Source organism: Macaca mulatta, chromosome 7, assembly GCF_049350105.2.
Source record: "Macaca mulatta isolate MMU2019108-1 chromosome 7, T2T-MMU8v2.0, whole genome shotgun sequence".
In the NCBI taxonomy this organism is placed as follows: Eukaryota; Metazoa; Chordata; class Mammalia; order Primates; family Cercopithecidae; genus Macaca; species Macaca mulatta.
Window position 1 is genome coordinate 146,112,300 of NC_133412.1, and position 23,232 is coordinate 146,135,531.

The following is a 23,232-nucleotide window of genomic DNA, read 5'->3' on the forward strand; positions in this document are numbered from 1 at the left end:
AAACCCGCCCCCCTCCCCGTCTCTACTAAAAATACACAAATTAGCCAGGCATGGTGGTGCGCGTCTATAATCCCAGCTACTTGGGAGGCTGAGGCAGGAGAATTGCTTGCAACCAGGAGGCAGAGGCTACAGTGAGCCGAGATCATGCCACTGCACTCCAGCCTGGGTGACAGAGAGACTCCATCTCAAACAACTCTTTGATGACATCCTTTGCCATGGTCCTTAACACTACACAACTGCAACCAGCCACTTTATGGGTTTTCCCTGTCAGTTTTACAGTGGCCCACCCCTTCCCCTGGTTTCTTGTCATCAACCTTAATTTGGGTGATCTGGTGTTCAGCACCAAGGGCCTTCACCAGCCACATAGGCAGGCTCATCACAGTTGGGGACAGCACACGAGGATGGGGACAGCACACGAGGATGGGCCCAGCACTTTTCTAAGGCTTTGGCAGCTTCTCAAATTCCACGTGCTAGGCCATCGTGGATGAGGGCGGCTTTCAGGGCCTCTTGTAAAGCAGTGTTAAGGTCCATGACACCTCCAGCAGTGATGCCTTCCTGGGCCATGGCGGTGGGTTAGGGAGGAAGCTGATTCTTGAACACACCTGAGCCTCTGCCTCCGCGACTCAGTGGCGGCGGGTAAAGAGCAGCAGTTGGTTCTTGGTTAACACTCACTGCACCTAAAATGTGGTCTAGGTTGCATGAAAAGGGGTTAAACTTGGCCAACACATTGAATAAGCATTTTGGCCAGTTTGCTTGATACCATTGATGTCATAAAGATTAATATGTTACAGTCTCTGAGCATTTTTCTTTTTTTTTTTTTTGACAAGGTCTCACTCTGTCGCCCAGGCTAGAGTACAGCCGGCGTGATCTTGGCTCACTGCAGCCTTGACCTCCCAGGCTCAAGCAATTCTCCCACCTCAGTCTTCTGAGTAGCTGGGATTACAGGCGTGTGCCACCACACCGAGCTGATTTTTGAGATTTGGGGGTATTTTTGTAGAGACAGGATTTTGCCATGTTGCTCAGGCTGGTCTAGAACTCCTGGCCTCACACCATCCACTCACTTTGGCGTCCCAAAGCACTGGGATTACAGGGTGAGCCATCGTGCCTGACCTTGAAGGATTTTCCATTTTGCCCTCCTCCCCAGGTGACAATGAAAGGTAGCAAATGAGCAGGTGATTGTGACGGCAGCACGGAGCTGTGACAGACCCCTTGCTAACTAGCTCAGTGTTTGCTTACTTACAGCCTTCTAGTGACAACAATGAATGGCTCACACCGGTTATCAAAAATGCCCACAAATACTGGCTGGGTGCGGTGGCTCACGCCTGTAATCCCAACACTTTGGGAGGCCAAGGCGGGCAGATCACTTGAGGTCAGGAGTTCAAGACCAACCTGACCAACGTGGTGAAACCCCGTGTCTACTGAAAATACAAAAATTAACCAGGCGTAGTGGTCCACGCCTGTAATCTCAGCTACTCAGGGGGCTGAGGCAGGAGAATCCCTTGAGCCCTGGAGGCGGAGGTTGCAGTGAGCCGAGATCACACCACTGCACTCCAGCCTGGGCAACAGAGTGAGAACTCCATCTCCAAAAAAAAAAAAAAAAAGCCCACAAATAAATACTGCCTCCTGTCCCATGTTGCTGTGGACACCCTACACTCCAACTGGCCCAACATGGTTTGGAGGGTACTGCCAGCCTCCTAGGTGTCCCCAACAAGGTTCCTCACACAGCAGCATCCTTCATCTAAGACCAAGTCAGCCCCTCCCTATTACCTGTCAACCCTAGATCTGTCCTGGTCTAAATCTTCCACCTAACCATCCCCACAAACAATTTCAAGCTAAACTCCATTTCTTCTTGATTTCTCCATTTGTACATGTTGCTAAAAGGCTCTGGTCCCACTCTAAAGTCTGTCCTCTCCAGTCCATCCACTGTACTGTCACAGGAATGATCTTTCTAGATCTTTGCTTTCGATGGCTTCCTGTGCCTCAGATAGCGTGGCCTTTTGTGATCTGACTTCATATACCTCTCCATCCTCTTGCGCCATCTCTGCCTCACACCTGGTGCTCTCGGGACACCACGTTTCAAGCCTGTCCCCCACACGCCCGGGCCTCTACTAGAGCCACCCAACTCCTTTTCGTCCAGAAAAATCCCACTTTTAAGGCTCAGCATAAAAGACCCCTCAGGGAAGTTCCGTTTCCCCAGCACTTGACACAAGTAGACACTTGTTAAGATAGATGAACCATTTTGTGTTTTGCCAGCATGATTTTGTTTTCATTTCTACAACCCTAGGAAGTAAATTTCCACACTTTACGGAAGAAAAGACTGAATCTCAAGAGACTGATTTGCCCAAAGTCGTCTGCTGATACATGCAGCAGAGCCAGCTGGGGCTCCTCCTGAAGTTGAAGACTCTATTAGGCCCCTTGTGTTGGGGAGAATGGGCTTCTTACTGTTCCTCTGGACATTTAAGATCTTTTTGGGTTCAGTTCAACAGTTTCCCCTTTTCTCCCTCTTTCCTTTTTTTTTTTTTTTTTCTTTTTTTTTTTTTTGAGACAGAGTCTCGCTCTGTCGCCCAGGCTGGAGTGCAGTGGCCAGATCTCAGCTCACTGCAAGCTCCGCCTCCCGGGTTCCCGCCATTCTCCTGCCTCAGCCTCCCGAGTAGCTGGGACCACAGGCGCCGCCACCTCGCCCGGCTAATTTTTTGTGTTTTTTTTTTTAGTAGAGACGGGGTTTCGCCGTGTTAGCCAGGATGGTCTCAATCTCCTGACCTTGTGATCCGCCCGTCTCGGCCTCCCAAAGTGCTGGGATTACAGGCTTGAGCCACCGCGCCCGGCCTCTCCCTCTTTCCTTAAGACTCACTGCCTCTGCCTCCCACGGTACCTTCTGACCTGGGCCTGGCTATCATATGTTTGCTCACGTCTCCCTGCTTGCTCCTACTACCTGCCTGCCTGCTTGCACTCTTGGCTTCACGTGAACAAAAGCAGCTGTTGCAATACCGAAAAGGGTATTCTCTGTAGATGCCATAATCTGAGCAAAGGTGCGCAGACACAAATGCTCCTGGTAGTCCAGGGCAGTCAGAACTGAGTTGCCGTGGTGGATGGGAAATCCATTCAGGCTCTGCTTGTGTTGCAATATTTTTGTGTTTGTTTTCTTTTTTTTTTTTTTTTTTTTTTTTGAGACGGAGTCTCACGCTGTGTCACCCAGGCTGGAGTGCAGTGGCGCGATCTCGGCTCACTGCAAGCTCCGCCTCCCAGGTTCACGCCATTCTCCTGCCTCAGCCTCCGAGTGGCTGGGACTACAGGCGCCCGCCACCAAGCCCGGCTAGTTTTTTGTATTTTTAGTAGAGACGGGGTTTCACCATGTTAGCCAGGATGGTCTTGATTTCCTGACCTCGTGATCCACCCGCCTCGGCCTCCCAAAGTGCTGGGATTACAGGCTTGAGCCACCGCGCCCGGCCTTGTGTTTGTTTTCATAGAGACAGGGACTTGCTATGTTGCCCAGGCTGGTCTCAAGCTCCTGGCCTCAAGTGAACCTCCCACCTCAGCCTCCCAAAGTGCTGGGATTATAGGCATGAGCCACCGTGCCCAGCCGAGTTCCAGTACCTTTGGACATGAAATGGAGTTATCTAAGGATAATGCCAGAGTGTCAGAGAGATTCTGGCTAGAGTTAAGGGTATGGCCAGTTTAAGATGGCCATTGAAAAAGTGGCAGTTCGGCCGGGCGCGGTGGCTCACGCCTGTAATCCCAGCACTTTGGGAGGCCGAGGCGGGCGGATCACAAGGTCAGGAGATCAAGACCACGGTGAAACCCCGTCTCTACTAAAAATACAAAAAATTAGCCGGGCGCGGTTGTGGGCGCCTGTAGTCCCAGCTACTCGGGGAGGCTGAGGCAGGAGAATGGCGTGAACCCGGGAGGCGGAGCTTGCAGTGAGCCGAGATCGCGCCACTGCACTCCAGCCTGGGCGACAGAGCGAGACTCCGTCTCAAAAAAAAAAAAAAAAGTGGCAGTGGATAAGTCCCTCAGTACAGCATCATGTACTTGAGGACTCCAGGTCCCGCTGTCTACAAATGGTAGTGTCAAAGACGGCTCTGGTCAGATGAGCCTATCACTAAATTACAGATTATCTAATCCCATAAAACCCCATACCCTATAGGCTTTAGTGTTCATGAGTATGTGATGATTTCCAAAGTACATTAAAAAAAAATAATTATACCAGGTGCAATTTAAGAGTCAGGAGTTAGAATATGCTCAGATTTTGTACAGTAACTAAAACATCTTTTTCATGATGAGAATAATTACAAGACTATGATTGTGGGTTCCATTGTCTCTCCCTAATGGTGGTGGGTCTGAAATGGAAAATGCAAATATAGCTGCAAAATTAACATTAAATCAGATTTTTTTTTTTTAAACAATTGGAAGCTGGCCAGAAGCAGTGGCTCATGCCTGTATCCCCTGCACTTTGGGAGGCCAAGGCAGCAGATTGCTTGAGCCAGGAGTTCAAGACCAGCCTGGGCAACATGGCAAAACCCCATCCCTGTAAAACTAAAAAAAAAAAAAAAAAAAAAAAAAAAAATTGGAAGCTTAGCTCGTGTTACAGGCTAGATCAAGTTGCTTAATCTCTCAGCCAGTGAGTCTTTTTAGTGAAAGATAAAGTTGCTTTTAGTGAAAAAGTGTTACTGCCCTCGGCCACGAGAATATCCAAGGCCAATGGAAATGATCAACGCTAAGCTTGCTGACCACACTAGCAGGTACCTTGATTCTTACCTTTCCTCCTAAGGAGAAGATACTGACTTTACCTGGAAATGCGAAAGAACTCACAAGCCATGAAGGGGAAGGAAAACGGGGAGAAGCTCTACAGTGCGACGGTGATAGAAGGGGTCTGGGGCTGCCTGGACTCAGGCCAGCTTGGAGTGTGCCCGGCAACACTGGGTTCTGATCCTCAGGAGCCAGTGTCTTCGGCTGTAAGACAAGAACCCTACTGCGGACCTCCAGTGTGGTTGTGAGAATTAACCATGTAAAGCTCCTAGCATAGTGCAAGGCACGTAACAGGCACCTAAATGCTGGTTCCCTTTGCTCTTCCGGTTCCCAAATAAATCAGCAGTTAAACCCAAGGGATGTGTAAGGATCCCACTCGGTCTCACTGACCAGGAGACTGCGTCATCATCAGCCACAAGTTGCAATCTCCAGTCACAGCCCTCGGGGATATGTTCAACAACTGTCTCTACCTATGAGCAAGTCTTTTAAACCAGAAAGTGATTAAAAGCCTTTACGTGGCTCCCCTGAAAAGGAGGGGGACGAAACTGTTACTACATGTCAGGACAGTGGTTACTCCTGGTGGCGGAGGGGCCAGGAGTTCTTGGAGGACAGCCAGGTTCTGTTTCTTAATCTGGGTGCTGATTGGTTATGCAGCATTGTTTGAGAAAATCAAGCTGAATTATAGATGTATAATAGTTCAATCGTGTTGAGACAGGGTCTCACTCTGTCACCCGGGCTGGAGTACTGGGGCATCGCTGAGGCTCAAGCAATCCTCCTACCTCAGCCTCCCGAGTAGCTGGAATTACAGGCGTGCGCTGCCACACCCAGCTTTTTTGCGGGGAGGGGTTGGTTTTCTTGGTAGGGACAGGGTTCACTCACCACGTCGCCCAGGCTGGTCTCGAACTCCTGGGTTTAAGTGATCCGCCCACCTTGGCCTCCCAAAATGTGGGGATTACAGGCATGAGTGACCGCGCCTAGCCAGGACTATGTATTTTAAACCGAGGGAGAGAAAATCAGGACTAATACCCCATCTCTTCTACTGTGCAAGAGGATTCCTCAACAGACCCTGACACGACAGCTGCCAGATTGTAACCCGGAGAACCCAAGCTGTGAAACCGCTACCGCTGAGCCTTGCTCAGCCAATGCCACGGCTGTAGAAAGGGGGTCTGCCGGGTGACCCCGGTTGCAGAAAGGCCTGAGGAACAGCTCTAAGTACAGGATAAGTAATGAGTGAGAATTCTCTGGTCACTACAGAGAATTCCATGACCGTAAGCTATTGCCTTCCCTACATAAAGGAAGATTCATGACAAGCTCAAAGCTCTGGTCCGGGTGGGGCATGCTATCTAGCAAAGGGCTGGGGACAACAGGCTGTGGTCATGAGACTGACATCCACTCCACAGGATCATGGTTTAGGGGTACTTGGCTATGGTGTTTGTTTTGTTTTGTTTTAACAGAGTTTCACTCTTGTTGCCCAGGCTAGAGTGCAATGGTGCAATCTCAGCTCAGCACAACCTCCGCCTCCTGGGTTCAAGCAATTCCCCTGCCTCAACCTCCCGAGTAGCTGGGACTACAGGCATGCGTCACCACACTCAACTAATTTTTCGTATTTTTAGTAGAGACGGGGTTTCTACATGTTGCTCAGGCTGGTCTCGAACTCCTGACCTAAAGTGATTCCCCCCACCTCGGCTTCCCAAAGTGCTGAGATGACAGGCATGAGCCACCACGCCTGGCTGGCTACGGTTTTGAAAACGTTTTACTTGTCAGAGTAATAGACTGCAGTATTTGCAGGTAAAATATTACCCCCCTAGAAACACGCCACTTCCTTGGCCTCTGCTTCGAAAGCCACCATCAGCTGGAGAGAGACGGTGGCCAGAAGGCACTGATGGAATGAGAGGAAAGAGCCAGCACAGTCGAGATGCAGGAAGATTCCTTTATGATGGCGAATTGGATGGTACACAGTTCTAGAGCAGGGCCCCAGTCACTGGGCCCCAGGAGGCAGAAGGAGCAGGGCTGAGAGGGACGACACACTCCAGGGCTCATGTCACACCGATACGCGCGCCAGGAATGACTGCCATACGCTTCCCTAAAGCTCAACCCATCCACCAGTTCAGTCAAGAATTACACTTTAATTCTTCATGTTTGGCCACTGAAGATCAAACCCACCATGATGACAGATTTCAGCACAACGGGCTCTTTCCAGTCACGACAGACAGAGATGTCCAGGCTCTTGAGGAGAAACAAAAGTTCCTTTGACTTCTCTTGCAAGGACCAAAGAGATAAATTTTTTCTTTATGATCTGTTGAAATTATATATAGACTTTTAAAAACAACTAACAGTCCATCCTGTGCTCTGTTTCCCTGGAAGGTTTCTCATGATCGCCCCTCCGAGAGCTAGAGGGGTTATGTGTCGGGGAACAAAGGATTAAGACACTTTAAAATAAGCAATGAAAATCCTAGTGCGACACTCAGAAGCAGACGGTGGGCTCGAGGGGGCTGAGGTGGGGGAGGCGGGTGCTTCGATTGAGGAGCTGGGTGCCGCCTCTTGGGAAAAGCCGAGTGGAGAAAGAAGCGTCGGGGCAGGAAGCCCTGCTGGGGAAGGCTCAGTTCCTTCCTTGCCATCCCCTGGGGGACCAGTGACAGCACAGCCCCTGCATTTCCACTTCTCAGGGCTGAAGACCCGACCTCTGACCCTCCACCCACTCTGGTGACCTGCACACTAAGTTGGGTGGTCTCTGACTAAAACAGGCTTAAGCCAAGAATTGGGATTCGACTCCCAGGAGACCCAGGGAGCATTCCCTTCAGGCCGTTTCAGGCAGGAAGGACCTGGGAGGCTCACTCCCCAGGCAGCTGACAGGCATGGAGGGAAGAGCCAAGGACAGCAGAGGCTTCCAAGGCTCCAACAGCAGCAGAGGAAGGGGCCAGCCACGCGGTGGCCGTGGACCTGGCTCGGCTCGTGAGGAAGACGTGCTGCCACTGCCACCTCACCCTGTGCGGGGGCCACTGTGTGACGTCTTCGCAGCCAGCAGCAGCCTCGATATGCCCCGAGTGCCTTTCATATGTATATATGAGAGAGATATATACACATATATATTCATTATTTTTAACTGAAATAAATGCAACAGATTCAGGTTCATTCCCCTTTGTGTTGAGTTGCTCAGTCCCCTGCCCTGAGGGGTTCATGCCTTCGGGCCTGCCGCCAGGCTCACCTCCATTAAGGGAAAGTGGCCCTGGGATGCGGAGAGGAGAGGACACACACCACAGCAGGTGACCGGGAGGAGGGCCTACCTCGCGAGACTGTTTCTAACCCTGAGAACCTAAGGAATTGTGAAGGACTTGGAGAGGGGGCTGGGGTTAAAGGTCACCGGGCTTTTTATTGCAGTTGAAGCAGACTCGGACGGGATGGTCCCAGCCACGAGAAGGGACAGCCCGGCGGTCGTGGGAGCACTCGTCACAGAAGCCCTGTCCGCAGGCCCGGCAGTGGTGCTTGGAGAGCTTGATGCTGAACTCCTTCCGGCAGTTGTGGCAGTGCAGGATTTCGTGGTCAGGCACCCAGTACGCAGGCCTGGCCGCGTCCTTGACCAGACCTGTAGCAGGGAACAATGGTCAGGACACCCAAAGCCCAATACCCCAAGGTCCAACTAGGAAGAGGGCATCCTCAGATGCTTACTGGCTTATAATCCCAACTGCACGCAGAACCGCTGCCAGAGCTTTTTAAAAATGCAGATGCCCAGGCTCTGCCACTCATATCCAGATCAGAGTCTTTGGGGCTGTAGCATAGGCATTGATTTTCCCTTTTCCTTTTTCTTTTTTCTCATTTTTAAAAGTTTTTTGGAATCAGAGTCTCATTCTATCGCCCAGGTTGGAGTGCAGTAGCACGATTTCGGCTCACAACCTCTACCTCCTGGGTTCAAACAATCCTCGCACCTCAGCCTCCCAAGTAGCTGGGACTGTAGGCGTGCACCACCACACCTGGCTGATTTTTGTAGAGACAGGGTTTCACCATGTTGTCCAGGCTGGTCTCGAACTCCTGGCCTCAAGTGATCTGACCATCTCAGCTTCCCAAAGTGCTGGGATTGTAGGCCTAAGATTATAGGCATGAGCCACCGTGCCCTTTCTTTCTCTTGTGTGACAGGGCTGGTCTCAAATTCCTGGGACTCAAGGGACTCTCCTGCCTGAGCCTCCCAAGTAGCTGGGATTATAGGCATGCACTCCCATACCCAGCTCCTTGATACTTATATATCTTTGAAGCCCTCTTTGTAAACTGAAGGGGCAGCCATGCTAAGAACCCCTGGAAGAACTATAAGGAAGCCTGGGCTCTAGAGTCAGACACTCAAATTCCAGTTCTATTGAGATCAGGTTAATCAGCAGCTGCTGGATTAAGAAAGGTTAGCTAACGCTGGGCATGGTGGCTCACAACTATAATCCCAGCACTTTGGGAGGCAGAGGTGGGCGGACCACTCGAGGTCAGCAGTTCGAGACCAGTCTGGCCAACATGGTGAAACTCTGTCTCTACTAAAAACACAAAAATTAGCCAGGCATGGTGGTGTAACCCCAGCTACTTGGGAGTCTGAGGCATGAGAATGGCTTAAACCTGGGAGGTGGAGGTTGCAGTGAGCCAAGATCACGTCACTGCACTCCAACCTGGACAAAAGAACGAGAGTCAGTCTCAAAAAAAAAAGAAAGAAAGGTTAGCTAAACTCTCAGGGGCTTACTCATCTTTAACAACCCACCTTCAAGAGCTGTGATGAGGATGAGAAGAAAGAACATGCCTGACATACTGGCCTGGTACTCAACACCCTGTGGGCGCTCAGGATGGGAGCACTTGGTAAGGACAGCCAGCAGGCTATGCTGTGCCTTCTGTGCCAAGGACAGTCCTTGCCTCTCCCAGGTACCCCTGAGGACAGACGCAACCTGAGATTTAAGCTTGGGCAAATCCAGCAGTTCCTACGTCATCTACTCACTTTGTGAGCCGCAACGAGGAAATCTGCTCCAGGCCATTTTCATCACTACCCACTTTTGCTTGCTCCCCCTACGATGTGCCACGCTGTCCCAGGCCTGGCCAGCCTTGCCTAAGCCCGCCATGCACTGGTTGATTTCCCTCCCTCTCCACCTCGCCATCCTGAATACAAAGACCCCTCTCACATCCAGGGCTGGGGAGCTATCTTTTTTTTTTTTTTTTTGAGATGGAGTCTTGCTGTGTTGTCCAGGCTGGAGTGCAGTGGCGCCATCTCAGCTCACTGCAAGCTCTGCCTCCCGGGTTCACGCCATTCTCCTGCCTCAGCCTCCCGAGTAGCTGGGACTACAGGTGCCCGCCACCACACCCAGCTAATTTTTTTGTATTTTTAGTAGAGACGGGGTTTCACCGTGTTAGCCAGGATGGTCTGGATCTCCTGACCTCATGATCCGCCTGCCTCGGCCTCCCAAAGTGCTGGGATTACAGGCCTGAGCCATAGCGCCCAGCCAGCTATTTTAAATCTTAAACTACTAACAGTCTGGCTAGTGTGACAGATTAAAGACAGCCATAGAATCTTTGACCCACTTTCCATCTTTGACACTCCTGCCCCTTCCCTTGAATCTAGGCAAGCCCTGTGACCGCAGCAGACTCCAGGAGATGACAGCAGAAGTGCCCGTCTGCAGTCCTAGGCCTTAAGAGATGCGCAGCTTCAGCCGGGCGCCGTGTCTCACGCCTGTAATCCCAGCACTTTGGGAGGCAGAGGTGAGTGGATGACTTGAGTTTGGAGTTTGGGACCAGTGTGGTCAACATGGTGAAGCCCCGTCTCTGCTAAAAATACAAAAATTAGCTGGGCATGGTGGCATGTGCCTGTAATCCCAGCTGCTCAGGGGGCTGAGGTAGGAGAATCGCTTGAACCCAGAAGGCGAAGGTTGCAGTGAGCCAAGATCGCACCACTACACTCAAGCCTGGGTGACAGAGGGAGACTCCATCTCGAAAAAAAAAAACAGAGAGAGAGATGGGCAGCTTCCACTTTCTGTCTCTTGAAACATTAGCTCCTGGAACCCTGACATCACTTAAGAAGTGCCAAAGGAACCACTGAAGAGGCCTGGAGGATACACAGAGCGGGTGAGGCTCTGCTACACACAACCTAACTGTCCCTGCCAAAGCACCCAGCTTGTAAGTGAGGTCAGCTTGGACCCTTGAGACCAGACCACTCCAGCTGCCACCCTGGAATATCAGGTAGTAACTAGAGGCAATGCCACCTGAAGCTGAGTAATTACCCTTCCTGACTTCTAGACCTACAAAGACATCAAAAATGGTTGTTTTAAGCCTTTACATTTTAAGGTAGCTTGTTACACAGCACTAGATGCTGTAAGAGAATATGGCCTCCAGGAATAAACAGGAAACTACTAAGGCATTCAGCAGAAGTAAGCAAATGTGTGGCGTTGTGTAATTGATTCCTTACCGCCCATCTCAATATAGGTTGGCAAGCCTCTACAAAGTGAGTGCCCAGGGCACCCGAAACCCCGCAACCCACATCCGCTACACCCCAGAGAAGCACTGGCGGGCCCACCTAGTGGTATGTCAATGGCCGTCACCACAGCTCCCAGAGTGTTCTGCACGGCTTCGCCCACCTTCCGCGCAATGAGTGTCCCACCTTCATCGTCCACCTGCGCCTCGGTAATAGCTGTAGACAATAATAAAGGAAAAGCTGTCACCTCGAAGTCCTCTCCCAAATGGAAAACTCAGGGACCAACAGCAGAACGCTTCTGGCTTCTGATCCCAGACACCACTGTGCTGTCCTGCAACTATGGGAAGGGTCTGCGCTGTGGGTCAGGTCGGCCCAGACCCTGAAATTAGATGACATCTGTTAGTCCTTTATCTGCAACCTTCCGGGGCTCCTTTATCACCCTTCTTTTAAATTAAGGCAGAAAGGTTCTAGGAGCAAAAACTAGAACCTTCTCAAAGGAGAAGACTGGTCTAAGCCATCTCTGGTAAACACTGCAGCCTTTTCAGAACTCAGTCGCTATGTGTGCATTCCCTTCTCCCAGAAGCACCTCTGCAGCTGAGAACACAGGACAGGTTCGAGCCCCTGAGGAACAGCACCCACAGGACGCTGTTAACAAGGAGCGTAGAGGCTGACTGGCCGAGACCAGAAGTGCTCTCACAAGGGAGATGTGGGTAGGAGCGGGATTAGGGTGTCTGGATATCCAGTTCTTAGCACCCAGGGCCGAGGCGGGAGGTTCTCCCCTCCACCCCTGCAGCTCCCAGGCCCCACGTTACCTAACTGGACATTCCTGGCTTCGTAGCAGTTGTCACACACCCGCACCGGCGCAGGGCCCCAGCCCCGCTCAGGCACTGGCCGGGTCTTTGATGAGCAGCCGTCACAGAAGCCCTCCCCACAGGCTCGGCAGTGATGCTTAGTGTCGTTATCTTTAAAGGATGTCGCACACTTGTTGCAGCTCTGTTCCAAGCCCAAAACAAAACACAGAGGCAGGGAGGTATGGTCCATGTCTGCTCAGCTGAGAAAGTCAACAAGACCCTGGAGCAAGCAGAAACTAAGGCAGGTGGTGTTAGCTCAGCAAGGACAAAAGCTTTCTAGTAACGCGTTATCTGAGAGCGAAAAGGAAGCCTGCTGGGCAGTGAGTTTCCTTTCACTAAGTGTCTGGGTTGAAGCTGGGTGCTCTCTTGCTATGGATGCTGTAGCATTAACGGGTCAAGCTGAGGATGACCCTAAATAACCCCTAAAGACCCCTTTTCCTCCAGATTCTCACATATCTAAGCAATATTCACTGGTCGTCACACACAAGGAAACTAAAACTCACCAAACAGAAAATACTTGCAGGAAAACACGAAGGGAAATCAATGGACAAAGAGAAAACCGGCTGCCTCAACGACTCCTCCCCTTCCCAGTACTCACAGAGCTCACGGCACTGGCAGAAAATGTTTGCATCTCCCTCACAGAATAAGCTTAGCACAGGGCAAAGCGGCATTAGGCAGGATGGGCTGTGCCAGGGGTGGAGGGGCATCCTGCCACACCATACCAGAATCTGGGAGTTGGGCCTCCAGTAGGCAGGGGCGATCTGGTCTGTCAGCCAGGAAGTCACAGCCTTGGTGGGTCCAAGGCTAAGCTCAGACACTGACTGAGCCATGAAGTTCATCCCGTCCAACAGGCGCTGGGCAGCATTGTTGTTGTCCTTCAGAAACCCATCAGTCTGAAATGAAAAGCAGGCTTCCATTATGCTCTGAGAAGGGAGTGAAAGGAAGGAGGAAGAGGGATGTTTGGTGAGTTGCACTCTCACCGTGGCCAACTCAGAACCATTAACTCCCTGGCAGGGAAGAACGGAGACACACCAGGAATCCCTCTGGCTTTATTCTCTCCAAAGCGACCATAAGATCTATGTGTATGGGAGGCCGAGACAGGCGGGTCACGAGGTCAGGAGATCGAGACCATCCTGGCTAACACGGTGAAACCCCCATCTCTACTAAAAATACAAAAAAAAAAATTAGCCAGGCATGGTGGCAGGCACCTGTAGTCCCAGCTACACGGGAGGCTGAGGCAGGAGAATGGCTGAACCCGGGGTACGGAGCTTGCAGTGAGCTGAGATCGCGCCACTGCACTCCAGCCTGGGCGACAGAGCGAGACTCCGTCTCAAAAACAAACAAACAAAAAAAAGATTTGATGTGTAGCTGTTCAATTCAGGACTTACTAAGCCCATATAATACAGGAGATGACACCTCCTCCAGGAGGCCCCCCACCACAGGCTTAGTTAAGAATCTTTCCATGGCCGGGCGCGGTGGCTCAAGCCTGTAATCCCAGCACTTTGGGAGGCCGAGGCGGGTGGATCACGAGGTCAGGAGATCGAGACTATCCTGGCTAACACGGTGAAACCCCGTCTCTACTAAAAATACAAAAAACTAGCCGGGCGTGGTGGCAGGCACCTGTAGTCTCAGCTACTTGGGAGGCTGAGGCAGGAGAATGGCGTGAACCCGGGAGGCGGAGCTTGCAGTGAGCCGAGATCACGCCACTGCACTCCAGCCTGGGAGACACAGCGAGACTCCGTCTCAAAAAAAAAAAAAAAAAAAAAAAGAATCTTTCCTCTCAGTTCTTCTAATACTTGGACATCTCTAGGAATCCTATTTCTGTGTGTCTAAGTACAATATCCATTTATGTATCTGACTCCCTGTTAAACTCTGAACTCCCGGACAATAACTCTTTTTCATTTTTGTATTTTGCATAGTAGCTCAATGCTGGGCATAAGGTACACAACAATGTATGCTGAAATAATGAATAAATGAAGGAAGGAATGAACCAGCAAACAAACAGCAGGGAAGACATCTGTATCCTCCTAACTTCAAGGACTGTGAGGAATGTGACCTGACAGTAAATTACTGCAGTCCTGTTTTCCTGGAATATAAACTATCTTACCACCTTTACTTTTGCACTATAAGGCCATGTTAAATCCTTGGGACAGAATGGCATAAACCATTATGCCAAGGAGGTGGGCTCCAATAATGAGACTACTATACAATAACAGATTTCAGTGGGCCTGAAAATCAGAAAAAGGAGGAGAAAAATAAGGAAATCTTCAGTTTTATGGTACCTATAGGATCCAGGAAAGCTCAGGAGGGGACCTGCAGGTAGGACTAGGCTGAACGGTGGCTTCAGGAATCACCCAGCGAGGACAATGTCGCAGAGTCAAATAAGTCCCTCAGGGAAAATCACTTGTCTTTTTCGCATGAAAGGAAAAGGTTTTGGATTTGTTGTGATTTATGGACAATGCTAAGTGTGAACAGTGATTTAATACAGAATGAAAGCATGATATCACTGCCTCATAAACAGATTTATATTTCTGACATCTGGAATTCAAAAATCAAATTAAAAAATAATCATTAGGCTGGGCACCGTGGCTCATGCCTGTAATCCCAGCACTTTGGGAGGCCGAGGTGGGCGGATCACCTGAGGTTGGGAGTTTGAAACCAGCCTGACCAACATGGAGAAACCCCATCTCCACTGAAAATACAAAATTAGCCGGGTGCAGTGGTCATGCCTGTAATCCCAGCGACTTGGGAAGCTGAGGCAGGAGAATCACTTGAACTCGGGAGGTGGAGATTGCAGTGAGCCAAGATCTCACCACTGTACTCCAGCCTGGGGAACAAGAGCGAAACTCCGTCTCAAAAAAAAAAAAAAAAAGATTAAGGGTCTATAGGAATCCCACTTCTTAGAATATACTTCAAGAAAATTTCCTAAAACAAAAAAATGGCTTTTTTACACAAAAATGGTCACTAGCATTTTAATGATTTTTTTAAAAAGGTGCAAATAAAACTAAATAAAATCGCGTTATGAGGAAAAAAAACAGGAAGAAGGCATGTAAATTATATTTGCATCTAGAAAAACATACACATAAAGAAAATGAATAGAACATGGAAAATGTTTTATTTGCCAAAGGAGTAAAACTATAGATTTTTGGTTTATTTCATTTAAAGTTGTACTTCTTTTTTTTTTTTTTTTTTTTTTTGAGACGGAGTCTCACTCTGTAGCCCAGGCTGGAGTGCAGTGGCCGGATCTCAGCTCACTGCAAGCTCCGCCTCCCGGGTTCACGCCATTCTCCGGCCTCAGCCTCCCGAGTAGCTGGGACTACAGGCGCCCGCCACCTCGCCCGGCTAGTTTTTTGTATTTCTTAGTAGAGACGGGGTTTCACCGTGTTAGCCAGGATGGTCTCGATCTCCTGACCTCGTGATCCACCCGTCTCGGCCTCCCAAAGTGCTGGGATTACAGTAAAGTTGTACTTCTAATATATATGCAAGAAGAAATAAAAACAATTAAAGGTCTAGAGAACAAAAAAGCTCTCCAGATCATGCCATTCTAAACCACCAACATTCTGAAATTCATGGCTAACCTTAATTTTAAGCAGGTTCCAGTTTTCTACACACATGAAAAACTGAACGACACGAGATAAAGAAAAACAGAGAAATCCAACAGTTCTTACTCCAGGCCACACGTGCACAATCTCTGTCCGCACCACCGTATCCACAGGATCTTGGTTTCCAAACCAGTACTGCCGACTACGATAGACCACGCCACAGTTAGGACATTCGATCACATACCTACAAGAAACGCAAATCAATACGGTTACCCAGCCAGGTGCCTGGGGAGACAAACACACCAGAAAACCTTTAGCCATGTTGTTAAACTCACCCAGACCAGGCATATTTTGCGAGACCCATCCAGGGGGAGTCAGTGGAGGCAGATGTTTTGGGCACTACACTGACTTCCTCGCCTCTCTCATAGCAGGCCTGAAACAGGAAACACTCTGCTAGCTTATTGTTTGTCTTTTGTTTGTTTGTTTTAATAGACACAGAGTTTTACCAGCCCAGGCTGGTCGCGAACTCCTGGGCTCAAGCGATCCGCCCCCCTCAGCCTCCCAAGGCTCCCCTTCTGGGATTACAGGTGTGATCCGCCATGCCCAGCCTTCTGCTAGCTTTTCCTATATACACCGCACCCCCCACATCCATCCCAACTCTCTACAAACCAAACCAGCTGAGAGACGTTCAGACTCTGGAGTTAATGCCTCAGAAGAAGGTTCATTCCTCTCAAGAAGTCATTGCCCAGAGTGGTAATGAACTGAGTGTGTGTCCATCCCGGGCCCAGAAACCGGGTTTAAATTATATACCTGTCACAGACAAGAGGACAATACAAAACTAGTGTCCTAGTGTCCTGAATAGCACTTCTGCTCTTAAGAATGAATGTTCGGCAGGGCGCGGTGGCTCATGTCTGTAATCCCAGCACTTTGGGAGGCTGAGGCAGGCAGATCAAGAGGTCAAGAGATCAAGACCATCCTGGTCAAGATGGTGAAACCCCATCTCTATTTAAAAAAGAAATATGCAAATTAGCCGGGCATAGTGGGGAGTGCCTGTAATCCCAGCTACTCAGGAGGCTGAGGCAGGAGAATCACTTGAACCCGGGAGGTGGAGGTTGCAGTGAGCCAAGATCGCGCCACTGCACTCTAGCCTGGCGACAGAGTGAGACTCCGTCTCAGAAGGTCAGGTGCGGTGGCTCACACCTGTAATCCCAGCACTTTGGGAGGCCTAGGTGGGCGGATTATCTGAGGTCAGGAGTTCGAGACCAGCCTGGCCAACATGGTGAAACCTCTTCTCAACTAAAAATACAAAAATTAGCTGGGCATGTTGGCACATGTCTGTAATCCCAGCTACTCAGGAGGCTCAGGCAGGAGAACTGCTTCAGCCTGGGAAATGGAGGTTGCAGTGAGCCGAGATTGTGCCACTGCACTCCAGCCTGGCTGGCAGAGTAAGACTCTGTCTCAAAAAAAAAAAAAGAATGAATGTTCGATGTAAATGACCCTTACATACAAGCTCAACAGAATGAGGAGAAAATAAGCTTAAAACAGTAAACAAAGGGACTGTCACCAACGAAGATATGTGAGTGCTTTTTATTAGAACTGGAGAGAAGTTCCAGAAATATTCCATTTGAATATCAAATACTTCGGCATGCAGCAAAAAATGACCCCAAGATAGTCTTGCCAAAGAGAGGGTGGTCAGCAAGCCCGCTGCTGGCACAGGGAGGAGCTCGGAGGACTCACCTTGCAGGTATACACTCGGTTGTCATACTGGTGGGAGTATCTGCAGCGGCTCTTGGCTTCATGAGGCACTCCTTCCTTCCCATGATTCATGCTGTTCTTACATCCAACCCTGAATGAAGTCCAAAGACTGACAATGAGATGGCTAAGATAGGAGCCAGTGCCACTTATACAGAACAGTCTGACCCTGAGCCAGGCACAAGGCTAAGACCAGGCCTTGATTACTAACTGGGCCTCAGATGCTGAGCACAGAAAGGGTAGCCGGAAACCCACATGCCTCTGCGTTACACTTGCAATCAACAGCACTACACAGGTACAGCGACTACTATCCTTGTATGAGGAGACGGGGGAAAAAGAAATCTCAGCCTGGCACGGTGGCTCATGTCTGTAATCCCAGTACTTTGGGAGGCCGAGGGGGTCAGATCACTTGAGGTCAGAAGTTCAAGACCAGCCTGGCCAACATGGTGAAATGCCGTCTCTAATAAAAATACAAAAATTAGCTGGGCATGGTGGCGGGCACCCGTAGTCCCAGGTACTCCAGAGGCTGAGGCAGGAGAATCGTTAGAACCCAGGAGGTGGGGGTTGCACTGAGTTCGAGACCAGCCTGACCAACATGGAGAAACCCCATCTCTACTAAAAAAACCAAAACAATTAGCCAGGCATAGTGGCGCATGCCTGTAATCCCAGCTACTCAGGAGGCTGAGGCAGGAGAATCGCTTGAACCCGGGAGGCAGAGGTTGCGGTGAGCAGAGATCACGTTGCTATACTCCAGCCTGGGCAACAGAGCGAGACTCCATATCAAAAACAAACAGACAAAAAACCCCAGAAATCTCTTCTTGGAAAAACTACCTGTCTCCTCAGCAGAAATGGAGGAGCCAGAAGATACCAACCTGACCAGAGAGGAAACCTGAATGGCTCTCAGAAGACTCATAAACAATCCAAACAAGATGAAACGGAACGTTTACCCAGAACAGGCTGCCAAGATGCAAAACGAAAACCAACCCCAAAATTTGGCAATGCTTTAAGGGCAGGCTTAGGCTGAACAAGCCTTCCAAATGAACAGTGAGCTCTGCCATCCTGACGATGCAAAAACAGAGATCAGGACTTTAGAATTTCACTATGATTCCAATGGGAAAGTTCCAGAAATCCTGAGGAGGCTCACACTGGGAAAGCAATGATCCAACAGTGCTTAAGCCTCTAGGCTCATGGGGCATGCAAAAAGGAAGGCAAGTCACACTGGCAACTAACATCCCTCGCCCCTTTCCACGCTGAACTCTCCAAGACAATCCTTAGTCCTCCCTTGCCCAGGCTGTATAATCCAGGAGCCAGGTCTTTTTTTCACCAAGGCCAGAGGTGGTTCTGCATGCAGCAGGTGGCCTACAGGGCTCAAAGTGAAATGACCATTCATAACAGATGTAGGTCAGGTCTACTCCTGTAAAACGGCAAGTGTGCAGGACAGGGGCACTGGTTCTGGTAGGAGTGAAGACAATTTGGTAGTGAAGAGAGTGGGAGGGACTGTCTACAGGACATGGAGACTGCCATCTGACCTCGACATAATGCATTTAAATCCCCTGGGGCCCATCAGTGAAGTCACTACACTGATTTAACAGCCATCAACAGTTCAAAGTAACCCAGTGATCCTCAAAGGCTGGTCCCCAGGAACAACATCAGCATCACCTGAGAATTTACTACATTTATTAAAATGCAAACTCCCAGGCCCTACCTCAGACCTACTGAATGAGAAACTGTGGAGGGGTGCCCAGGGATCCTGCCCTTCAGGTTTTTCTGATGCATGCTAAAATGTGTGGATCACTGTTCTAACTACAACAAAGTGCGGTCCACAGGCCAGCAGCACAGCCATCGCCCGGGAGCTTGACAGGAACGCCGAATCTCAGGCTTCACCCAGACCTGATTCAGAATCTGCGTCTTAACAGAATCTCCAGGTGATGCATATGCAATGAAGTTTCAGAAGTACTGTCCCAACTCAATGTCCTCAGCTCAGGCTGCAGTTCAGAATCCTCTGAGGAGCATCTTAACCTACCAGTGCAGAGGTCCTACACACAACCCGCTCAGTTAGAATCCCGGAAGGTAGTGCCCTGGCCTCGGTAATTTTGAAAGCGCCCCAGAAATTCTAATGTGCTCTAAACACTGGCTCTCATAATGAAAGGAATCCTACCCATAGTACTTTGCACAGGGGGGCACTCAAATATCACTTGAATAATTGGAATACTAGGAGTAAGTGACTGGAAGCTCTGGTAGAAGAAACACAGAAAAGCAGGCAACCCAGAGTTTTCTGCCCTAACAGCCTCCCAGACCAGAAGCTGGCCAATTTCACGTCTACGCCAGTTGGAGTTTCCAGGAGATTCTTCACAGCCACGTGTCCTTCAAGCTCCTGCTACCTCAGAAGTGTGGTTCCTAGACCACCAGGATCTCTTGGGAACATGGGAGTGTACCGTTTTGGATAATTTAAATCACAACCTGTAATTTAGCAAGACCCCAGGGGATGTGCATACACACCGAAGTCTAGGAAGCACCACTCAAAGGCTCTATTCTCAAGGTATGGGGTGGGGGGTCGGGAGCAGCCTTACTTACCCACAGCTGAGGCACAAGGAGGAGCAGGTGAAGTACTCATCTGGAAAAAAGGAGCTGTGCGCCATCTGGTCATCGGGGATCTCACCGCTGAAGCGGTCGCTCAGTGCCTGCCAAGGAGGGAAGGTGACATGTGATGGCACTCGGCAGAGAGCTCCGCACTTTGGCCCCCTTCTGCAGACACCGTACAAGCAACACAGGCACAAAGGAAATCCAGTAACTTCTGCTCATTACCCTTGACCTTACCAACTCACATCAGTCCTTACCATGGGAATCCTTGCAAAGAACCAGCCCATTCCCCAAGGGGTCAAGATAAGCAAAGTTACTGTTCTCCCCTAAATGCCTCGCAGGTGATAAACACCTCACACCACTCAGTCTTTTATTCAAGACCACCACAAATAATGACTGATGCCCATTTCATCTATGTGAGGCTGGGACCAAGAAACCCAGACTCATGAGGATGGCTCCTCCTTAGGCCACAGGCAGAGCCCAGATGTGATCTGTGAGTTTCCTGGGCTTCTATCCCAGTTATAACCACAGGCACTCACTTGGAGTTTACTAGGCCATAGACAAACTCAAAGTAGGAAAAATGTCAGCAGGAAAAAAAAAAAAAAAACAAGAAGAATGATTATAGTGTTTGCCAGTCATTTATCAACTCTACCAACCCCCAAAACAGACATTACCCAAAGGACAGCAAATGGCCAAAATAAATGCCAAGAAGATAACATATCCACAAAGCAAACTGAAAATTTCAGGTTGAAATGTAGCTTCCATTCCTAACCCTATCTTCACTTATCACTGGATATTGAAAGTATTCCTCAGGCTAATTACAGACAGGCGCTTTCCACGCTTTAGGAATCATTAAGTACATGCTGCTCCAAGCTTCTAACTTTCAGCCCAGCCCCAGTGTGAGGCAGCCAGGCATTATTCAAGGGAAAATAAGGGAAAGGAGCCTAAACAAAAGGACAAGATGTTACTTCCTTCAGTAAAAGGGCAGAAGAGAATTTTAAATGAGATCTGGGAAAAGGGCAGGTTAAGTTTTAAACTAAGAACAATCAGAACTTCATTTTTTTTTTTTTTTTTTGAGACGGAGTTTTGCTCTTATTGCCCAGGCTGGAGTGCAGTGGTGTGATCTCGGCTCACCGCAACCTCTGCCCCCTGGGTTCAAGAGATTCTCCTGCCTCAGCCTCCCAAGTAGCTGGGATTACAGGTGCCCACCACCACACCCAGCTAATTTTTTGTATTTTTAGTAGGAATGGGGTTTCACCATGTTGGCCAGGCTGGTCTTGAACTCTAGGCCTCAGGTGAACCACCCGCCTCGGCTTCCCAAAGTGCTGGGATTACAGGTATAAGCCACTGTGCCCAGCTGAACAATTAGAACTTCTTATGCAAGGTTCCTTTTCCTGTTTCCAATGCAGTCTTAACACCAGGAGTTGCAAACTCAAGTCCCTACAAAGGCACATAATATCAATGTTGAGTCAGGTCAGGTGTAGGACCAGAACAGTGGCAACGAGTGGGTCATACTGAAGGTACACAACTCACCTGAGGACACTCTCATTCAGGTCCTGCAGGGCTACTGCAGAGGCCATAGAACACCGTCTGTCAGTGATGGCTGACCAAGCGGCAACCCTGCACTTCGAACAATGAAAAAATGGTCTGACAAATAATGCATAAGTCCTATACTTCTTGGGGGTACTTTGGTAAAGAGTCAAAACATGGGGCTGGGCACGGTGGCTCATGCCTGTAATTCCAGCACTTTGGGAGGCCGAGGTGGGCGGATCACGAGGTCAGGAGTTCGAGACCAGCCTGGCCAACATGGTGAAACCCCATCTGTACTAAAAATACAAAAATTAGCTGGGCGTAGTGGCGGGCGCCTGTAATCTCAGCTACTCAGGAGGCTGAGGCAGGAGAATCGTTTGAACCCGAGAGGCAGAGGTTGCAGTGAGCCAAAATCATGCCATTGCACTCCAGCCTAGGTGACAGGGTGAGACTCCGTCTCAAAAAAAAAAGTGAAAACATGAAGATCTTGAAAGAGGGTATTAATGAATACATAGAAATGCTGAGAATAAATGAGAAGCAAGGCAAGTGGAATTACACGTCGGCCTATACATCTCGGCCTATACAGCATTCTCTGTCCTGCTTCTGCACGAGACCCACTCTTCAGGGATGTTTGTGGTCTCACCTCTTCCAGTGAAGCCTCTTCAACCACATCACTCTGCCTTTTCTGAAGGCCCATTGTACTCAATACTGTAACTCGGTATTAAGTAATTAGGCAATGATGCGAAGCTATGGGCCTGCTGTATTTATCTCCAGGACTAGATCATATATACTGTGAAAGCAGCTTCCTACCTTTGCATCCTCCTGCAAATCCTAGCAAAGGTACTAACAGGTACTCAGAACTGCCGGAATAAGTGCACCATACCAACTCCCCTTCACAAACCAACCTTTGCCCTCCTCCTCTCTTGGCCCTGCCTTTGCCCTAGTCTTCTTTCATCCCATCCCCAAAGGTCCTCTCAAATTTAAGGCTAACTACTCCCTAACTGGCCAAATTACCAGTAACTTTCCAGGTTGTTTCTCAAACAGATATGTACAGAACTCGCCCTGTCACCCAGGCTGGAGTGCAATGGCATGATCTTGGCTCACTGCAACCTCCGCCTCCCAGGTTCAAACGATTCTCCTGCCTCAGCCTGATGGGAAAAGGGAGGTTTTTTATTGAGACAGAGTCTCACTCTGTGACCCAGGCTGGAGTGCAGTGGCAGGTTCACAGCTCCCTGCAGCATCACCCTCCTAAGCCCAAGCAATCCTCCTCCCTCAGCCTCCTAAGTAGCTGGACCACAGGCACATGCCACCAAGCCCCAATACTTTTTGTTTGTTTTTGTTTTGTTATTGAGACAGAGTCTCACTCCATCACCCAGGCTGGAGTGCAGTGGCTTGATCTCGGCTCACTGCAACCTCTGCCTCCTGGTTCAAGCGATTCTCCTGCGTCAGCCTCCCAAGTAGCTGGGATTACAGGCCCCCACCACCATGTCTGGATAATTTTTTTTTTTTTTTTTAGTAGAGACAGGGTTTCACCATGTTGGCCAGGCTGGTCTCGAACTCCTGACCTCAAGTAATCCACCCAACTCAGCCTCCCAAAGTGCTGGGGTTACAGGCGTGAGCCACCGTGCCTGGCCAAGACACTGAAGTATCTAATGAGATGATACAGAAAGAAAAAAAAGAGGAGACAGCTAAGGAATATAGAAGCCACTATAGAAGGTATAGGGAACACCAAAAAATATCAATTATTATTTAAAAAAAAAGAAAGAATAGGAAAAAAAAATTTTTTTTTCATTTTTTTAAATGAGAC

General features: G+C 49.5%; 1 protein-coding gene across 1 annotated transcript in view; it reads right to left on the reverse strand.

Moving 5' to 3' along the window:
- Positions 1–6,662: 6,662 nt before the first annotated feature.
- ZFYVE1 (zinc finger FYVE-type containing 1) overlaps positions 6,663–23,232 on the reverse strand; it is a 61,301-nt gene continuing 44,731 nt past the window's right edge. The window contains exons 5-12 of the mRNA XM_028851649.2: positions 19,890–19,996; positions 17,301–17,409; positions 15,899–15,996; positions 15,690–15,807; positions 12,744–12,914; positions 11,983–12,163; positions 11,273–11,386; positions 6,663–8,329 (exon numbers count right to left, since the gene is read on the reverse strand). Coding sequence (XP_028707482.1) covers positions 8,097–8,329; positions 11,273–11,386; positions 11,983–12,163; positions 12,744–12,914; positions 15,690–15,807; positions 15,899–15,996; positions 17,301–17,409; positions 19,890–19,996 — 1,131 coding nt within the window. The 3' untranslated portion in view covers positions 6,663–8,096. The remainder of the gene's footprint in view (positions 8,330–11,272; positions 11,387–11,982; positions 12,164–12,743; positions 12,915–15,689; positions 15,808–15,898; positions 15,997–17,300; positions 17,410–19,889; positions 19,997–23,232) is intronic.